The sequence below is a fragment of the Aristolochia californica genome, unplaced genomic scaffold, assembly GCF_029961685.1.
Source record: "Aristolochia californica isolate CCGP_79_NKW_82.1479 unplaced genomic scaffold, dmAriCali1.0.hap1 SCAF_10, whole genome shotgun sequence".
NCBI classification, from domain to species: domain Eukaryota; kingdom Viridiplantae; phylum Streptophyta; class Magnoliopsida; order Piperales; family Aristolochiaceae; genus Aristolochia; species Aristolochia californica.
In genome coordinates, this window is record NW_027181771.1 from 28,083,327 (window position 1) to 28,091,361 (window position 8,035).

Below are 8,035 nucleotides of genomic sequence, written 5' to 3' on the forward strand. Positions count from 1 at the left end.
ATTTTGATGGTTAATCAATATCGATGATTTGAATCGTTGATCGAGGTTCTAATTTTAATGAATAAATTTCTTGCCTACAAGGGTATTTTAAGAATTATAAAAAAGTATAAAAGAAGTTAACTTTTGTATTTGTGGGGCCATCAAAACATGGAAAAAGGTAATGAAGTGTATCTCGTGAAAGATTTCATACTACACTTATAGGTAGACGATCAATTTATTGATATTTCATTAAATGTTTATAATTCATTGAAAAAAGTCATTAGTTCTTCATATCTCACTAAACATTTGAAATTTTTGGACATCATACCTCAGTAGTGCCGAACCATTGAAATTTTTGGATTTGGCTAAAGAGCAATAACCCTATCTTTTGAAATCCATAGAAATCCGTATAGTTTATAATTTTTTGAATTTACAAACTTCATTCTAAGTATCAAATCGTAAGTATAATTTACACACCAAAAGCACACAAATCATCGACCGCCTGAAAGTAGGGACTCGACTACGGACACAGTATGAGTAAATCCGTAATCCGTGGAAGAATTATAGCAGCTTGTTAAGCTGTCGTAATGTTCACTCTCCTCTAAAAAGTTCCAAGCCACTAACTCTGTTAAAGGGGAATCCCCATCCAAAATCTGAAGCACTTCTCTCATTCTAGGCCGAGCCTCTGCCACCGGATGCGAGCAAAGCAGGCCAAGCTTCAGTACCAGCTCCATTTCATCTTTGATATAATCACCCCCGAGTTTGGGATCGCTCGATTCTAGGATTGACCCTCGTTTCCAACAGCTGAAAACCCATTCCGTCAAAACCAATTCTTCCCCTGATACAGTGGACGCGTGTACAGGCCTCTTTCCGGTGGCGACCTCGAGCAGGAAAACCCCAAAAGCGAAGACATCTGAACCGGTGCTAACTTTGCTTGTTTGTATGAGCTCCGGCGCCATGTACCCAATCGTTCCCACGATGTGGGTAGTTCTGGGACCCGCTCCGTGGTCGTATAACCTTGCCAAACCGAAGTCGCCTAACTTGCCGTTCAGGTTTCTGTCAAGCAGAACATTGCTGGCTTTGACGTCTCTGTGGAGGACTATTTGCTCCCATTCCTCATGTAGGTAGAGAAGACCTGAATTAACTCCTTTTAATATATTGAATCTTTGATTCCAATTCAGAGTAGACTTGTTATCGAAGAGGTATTTGTCAAGACTGCCATTGGGCATGTAATCATAGACTAGGAGAAGCTCTCCTTTACGCCGGCAGTATCCAAGGAGCTGTACCAAATTGCGGTGGCGCATTCGACCCAGGCTCACGATCTCTGCTACGAACTCTTTCATCCCTTGTTTTGAATCATGAGAAACTTTCTTCACAGCAACTTCAACCTTGGACGAGGGCAGTATACCTCTATAAACACGACCAAAGCCTCCTACTCCTAAAAGCTCTTCGTCTCTGAATCCCATGGTAGCAGTGAACAAGTCCTTGTACCTGAACCTATGGGGTCCGTACTCGCGTTCCCAATCTTCCACCACTTCACTGTATTTGATCTTCCTTTTCACAATAAACATAGCAGCAGAGACGGCGGCTAACGTGAGAAATCCAGTAATGATGGGCAACCCAATCGTCAAAACCTTGGTTTTCGGTCTGTGTGTCATTCGAGGAAGTGCGGGGAGGGAAGAAAGATCCAGTGCTTGAGTTTGGCCGTTCATCTTGTAGCTCCATCCGAGTATGTAGTGAGACGCCAGAAGCTGGCTTGTAGATGAAGAGAAGCCGACATACATGGGGTCTAAGAACACAGACGCAAGGTCGACATCTGCAGAGAGAAGCGGGCGCTGGGGTTTGGGTACTTCAACTGGAGCCACTGTTACGGTGAGCAGCTTATCCACTCCATCATATTCTATCCAAGTCTGTACGGGGATTCCACTACTGAGGCTGAAGTTGTTCCAGCGACCGTCAGCAAAATAAGCAGCGGGAGCTGAGCTGATAGAGACCAATCCATTGATATCGATTCCGATATGGTTTGCGTCGACATCTCTGAACCCCAAGTCTTTGCCGGTATCATGCTCGACCGCAAAGATGTGATTGGTTGGATCCCCATTGTTACTCGAATTGAAGACGCCAAAAAACATCGCTGGGAGGCTTCCGGGAAGCTGAAATGATGGAGAAATGACGAAGACAAATCCATGGCCGTAGAAATTGGGATTTTCAGGGACGATGGCAGAAACGAATGTGGTGGAGAAAGAGAGAGTAGAGTTACCGGTGGACGAGTTCTTGAAATGTAAAGGAGCCTTATAGAAGGCGCGGCCTTTCTGCGTCTCGGTATGGTTAGTGAGACGGAGGAGGCCGTTGTGGGTGATGGTGGCCAGGTCTCCGAGGATCAAGTCAGCGTTTGTGAATCCGTTGTAAGCGAAGTCTGTGCGATCAGGTTGTACAGGCCTGTAGAGGACACTGGTTAGTAATATTTTAATTAACATGGCCGAGAAAAGTTTGTACTCCGACATGGCGGAGACGGCAGAGACAAGAAAGATAAAAGAGAACGAAAGGAAGAGAAAGAGAAAGAGAAAGAGAAAGATGAAGCTCTTATCTACGGACACCAGAGACGAGGAAGAAACCAGGGCCGGCGCTCTGCGTTGACCGAAATAACCAATTCGGTTGCGGATCGGTAGGGAAATCTGCCCTTATTATTAAACCCTTGGGTGATAGATCAATTAGGCTAAATCTATTAGGGTAATTTTGTTTCTTCTGCCACCGTAGTCTCATATTAGTTGATAGAATGGTAGGTGATAGCTACGCCTACAAAAGTCAGGTTCGTCTTCCTTTTAAAATTTTCAGTAGCTGAACCTGGACCACCATTATTTTAGGTCTTGGGTGCAGCTGGATCTAATATGAAAGAAATAAGATACGTGTTTTTACCGGTGATTTTTTTATAGTAACTTTTAAATATAAATTTTATTTTTTGTTAGAAGATGAGTCCAAACCCACATGATCAAGGAAAACTCACATATCCAAGTGTGTTAAAAGATGGGTTCAAGCTCATACGACAAAGGAAGACCCACATATCCAAGAGAAGTGGCATCATGATAAATAAGAAGATTTATCATAAAGATGGCACAGTGGTGTCATTAGTCAAGGAGGAACATGTCTTCTTATATATTTTCTTAAGCAAAGCTTATAACCCTAAGGGTATTATGGACATTGTAACATCCTCTAAAAAACTATAAATAGAGGCACTTGGCTTGGGGTAGAACATTCAAACTCTCTCCCATTCTCTTAATTCATCCAAACTCTCTCTCTCTCTCTCTCTCCTCTCCTCTTTTTTTTTTTCTTCTCCTCTCCCTCTTTACTCGAGATTCTAATCATGGGATCCTAAATTCAACATGGTATCAGAGTGGGGAAAGATCTGAGATGGGAAAGGAGAAGAAGATGGAGAAGAAGGGGAGGAAGAAAAAAAAAAACAAGAAACAAGAGGAGTTTCTAGTTTTTTCTTTAGTCTTCTTTCCCAATTCATGTTTTCGATTTGATTTTTAACTCTCTTACCGCATGTTTCATATATAAAATTATACATCGTTGCAAAGATATTTGATTCTAGTTTCCAACTCAAAATAAATCATTGAGATTATATTTTTCTAGAAAGAGAAATCAACATCTAAAGCAGCAAAGGTCAAGCAGCAGAAAAGTTTTGTGCAATAGCAAAAAGCTTCCACTTTTGAGCCGTTTTATGCCATCCACAATGAGACTTTATATGGAGAATTATATATCAAAAGAAATATTTTTAAGTATTTTCTTACCTATTCTACCAATTCTTAATCTGAGTTTTTATATGGAGATATTGATCTCATAAGAGTCAATGGTTATGCTGGCCAAAGGAGAAGTACTGAGTTCGACCAAATTACATAGTCCAAAATCTATCAAAACATTTATATCAAAAGAAATATATTTTATGAAGAGAAGTTGGATGAAAGGTATTTAAGTCTAATTTCATAAGAAGAAACTTTCATGTAAATCTTATTTATATTTAAGGAAATACTCACATTGGAAGAATGAAAGGTCATGCTGGTATCTTATGGCATACAAAGATCCAAATTTTTAGCTTCCTTTTTTGGGTTGTTGTTATTGATCAACAATATCAAGAAAGTATCTCATGATCTATCCTTGGAATTTTTTTGTTTGTTAAATAATTTCGAATTTATGAAAAAGAAAAATACTTCATTGACTTATCATAATCAGAGTACATAAACCTCTATTTATAATAGAGGAAAGTAGTAGAGTCCAGTTACAATTAAACTACCATTCTCTCAATTACATCCAAACTCTAACACTTAAAAATAAGTCCTAGAATAATAAAATAACCAATATAAATAGAAGATTAACATGACTAAAACACCTTTAAACTGAAACTCTTATGTGGGTCCATATCTTATGGGTTTGGACCTATCTTCCAATACTCTTAGATATGTGGGTCTTCCTTGGTCTTGTGGGCTTGGGCCCATCTTTCAACTCTCTCCCTCAATTTGGGGGTGAGAGAACATCATGAATTCCCAACTTGCTGCAAATGATGTGTAAGGTCTTCTTGTATAAAATGGTAGTCCTCCATATCTTCCAATACTCCCTCTCATGCTAGTGGCTCTTCCATGAGGCTCGGCTCGCATAAGATAAGTGAGAGTAAAATCACTCCAAGCCGTATAACATTGCTCCATACTCTAGTAGGTTACACTCCTATCTTCTATAGGTAATGGGTTTATACTCAATGCTTAGAAGTGTAATAAAACTCTTCCATCATTGTGTCCTTCCACAAGACAATGACTTTCAAGTGGTAAGAGTAATAAATGCCAATTAAGGGGGTGTAACATATATGTAGTAATAAGCTCCTCCATCACGGTGTCCCAACCCGGGCACCGACTCTCATAGGTTGAAATGGGTGATAAATGCATATCATTCACAAGACGGCGATAAAAGTCCCACGAGTATGTGTATATATATATAAGTCTCAATGGACTTAAAACGCCCCAACCATGATGGACTTAAAACCTCAACTGAAGCAACACGCAAAAGGTTGGTTCAAAGATGTTTGTGAGAATCAAATAAATGATGAAATGAGAAAGGATATTGAGACCACCTTTTCTTCAATAGTAATGTCTCATCCAAAGAGAGATAATAGATACAACTGAAATGGGCTTGGGCCCATATAACACGAACCAAAATAACAAACTTTGTAAAAGGACCCATGAAATAATCCGATGCAAAAATTTCGTCTTAGATGCAAAAGTTTCATCTTTTGTGCTCCCCCTTACTTGAATATGTTGGTCACATAAAACTTATCCACAACATATAGAATAAAATGCATCTTTCTATTACTTCTTCTACTTCTCCCCTTCGAGCTGGGAGGTAATGGCAGTTAGCCCAGCTTGAACCAAATATCATAGATGTAGTAATAAGCCCAAATAACATAGATGTAGTAATAAGCCCTCAAAGTAGGGAGAAGTAAGATATTTTCCTAATATAAAAACTCAAAAAGTGAAGCAAAACAATTGACTTAAATTCGGATTTTTCAATGCAACAGGATACCAGCATGACCTTTGATTTTTCCAATGCGAATATATCTTTAAATATATATTAGATTATTGTGCACGTAATAAAATTATTAAGTTATTTAGAGTCTAATTAATTTTTTCTTTAATTTACTTTACTTTATTTCAGTTAAAGAATTAATAGGCCATAGGGGTATTTTTATAATATTTTATCTTGAACCTTGTAAGGGTGAACCCTATTTAAGGGGTAAGGGTAATGAGAAAAAGGAACTATTGATTTAGGTTAAACAAGGGTTTTTAGTTCTCCTCAACGAGTTCAGGAGTGTGCGTTCTCCTCAAAGAACCTAGGGTTTTCAAGTTTCCCTTCGGCTTGATTTTCGTTTTTCTCTTCTTCCTCCCTACAAATCGCCATGTTAGATCCAGGAAAGTAACAACTGGTATCAGAGGGGGAACACAATGATGGATTCTTCAACCCGACAAGAAATACTTGCATACTCTAGGATTTGTGCACAACAGCAGGTAAGATACATCAAGATATGCGCACCCTAGTATACGAGATGCAACAGGAGATGCATCAATCTACCATTAAAATGGAGGACGAATGGGCCTCAATCGAAATGCATCTTACCAGGCTGCAGAGAAGAAGTTCATACCACTTAAAGTCGCTCGAGACGCTATTTCGGATGCGAAGAAAAGCCGAAGGGCCAAAAAAAAATTTAAAATTCCGAGCAACACAACCCTCATCGGTAAGTGCTGAGTTGGGAAAGCTTCGTCGGTAGACATTGGCACCCCAAAATCGCTACCCCGAGAAGCCCAAGAAGATTTTTCTCAAACGCTTCAGACAGCCGCCGGAGTCCCTCATTCCGGCAGCCGGCAAGGTGAGGAGAACATGGGAGAAAGGGCAATGAGAGAAAGGGGTACCACAGTGGAAAACGAAAATTGGAGGTAAATTTCTGAAACACCATCGAATTTTATGTCAAAACGTATCTTCCATGTGGTTGATGGGGCTCCAAGGGGCTGAGCAGTAGCAACGCTACTCGAAATTTGGGGACTAGAGTTTTCTGTTCCGTGAAGCAGAGAAACAGAGCAAATTTGACGGAATTTCGGTTTTTGCATCTGAATGGAGATATGGGAATTTTTTGGGGATTCTGAGAATGCTAAAAAGATTTCTTGGGGTGATTTTGTTTTTCTGTTGATGTGAACAACACCTGTGCGTCTGTTCTTTGTCAAATTGAAAACATTGTGTTTAATTTTTTGGGTGATATGTATGTAGCTCGACCATTGTTCGTGTCATTTCTTCCACCAGATGTGAATTCTGGAGATGAAATTTCTTTTGGGTATTCCGGGAATCGTCGAGCTAATTCCATGGGGGATGAATTATTTTTCTGTGGCTGGGTTGAACAGTAGGACGAATTGTCCACTTGCTGCTGCTGATATTACAGTGCGGAAAGGGGCTCCAGTAGATAGACGGGTTGGAGCTAATCCAGAGGAGATAAGGAAAATAGAAGATGACAACCAGTTGTATGATGAAATGCCTGGAAGAAAGGGGGAGTACTTCAATTCTATGCTTAGCAGTCTGGATTTTCTGGAAAGGGTGGAGAATATGCTGTGGGGGATGATTTTTATTACTGTTGATGGTATTATGTTAGCTACATTTATGGTTGGACTCCTGGTGACTTCACCTATATTCGCATCATTGGCAATGACCCACAATCCATTTAGATGTAGCTGGTTGTGGTTGTTCATTTGACTTTTGGTCCATTGCAATATGCCACATGCTAGTTGGCTTTGGAGAATCTTCATTTATAAGTCTTGCAGCTCCATTTATTTATGACAATGCACCTAAAACTCAGAAACAACTTGGCCTAGAATATTCTTCATGTGTATACCAACGGGGGTGGCATTGGGTTATGTTTATGGAGGATTGGTTGGAGGTCATCTTACTTGGCGATATACATTTTGGGGATAGGCAATTCTGATGCTTTCATTTGTTATTCTTGGCTTTTCGTTTAAGCCTTTGCAGTTGAAAGGTTTTGCTTCATCTGGTTAAAAAATAGTGTTGGAACTTGTGGAGAGTGGTGTTACAGAAGTTCAAGATGATGATACACCTAAGGACACAACTGATGGTGCTGAGAAACATTTGCACTTATCAAGATGGACAGCTTGTGCTTACACTCATGGGTTCTTAAAAAAACAATTTGTGCTGCTGTTGTGGCATTACAGAAACCAGTGCTGCCAACAGTGGCACTGCTGAAAACAGTGCTGACAGTTCTGAGAGTAGAAGCAGTAGTGACTTATGAAGCACAATTATCTGTTGTTGTGGGCACAACAGGTACTCCTCTGCAGGAAGTAGCTAATTTTGGCCGAAAAGGGACAACAACAAATGTAATTACTGTTCTTAATGCATGTGTCATTCTTAAAGCTCTTGAAGCTGCCAAATGGGTCCATTTCTACATAACCAGGCACATGTCCAAAACATTACTTCAAAGTATCACCATTTACCTTAGAGACCACTTGACTCTGCT

General features: G+C 39.9%; 1 protein-coding gene across 1 annotated transcript; it reads right to left on the reverse strand.

The window, feature by feature from the left end:
* Positions 1-467: 467 nt before the first annotated feature.
* On the reverse strand, positions 468-6,877 carry LOC137943034 (L-type lectin-domain containing receptor kinase SIT2-like). The gene is made up of 3 exons (XM_068788731.1): positions 6,750-6,877; positions 6,360-6,463; positions 468-2,395 (listed from the first exon to the last, which is right to left on the reverse strand). The coding sequence occupies exons 1-3, from the start codon at positions 6,875-6,877 to the stop codon at positions 471-473; spliced, it is 2,157 nt and encodes a 718-aa protein (XP_068644832.1). The 3' UTR covers positions 468-470.
* Positions 6,878-8,035: the final 1,158 nt, after the last annotated feature.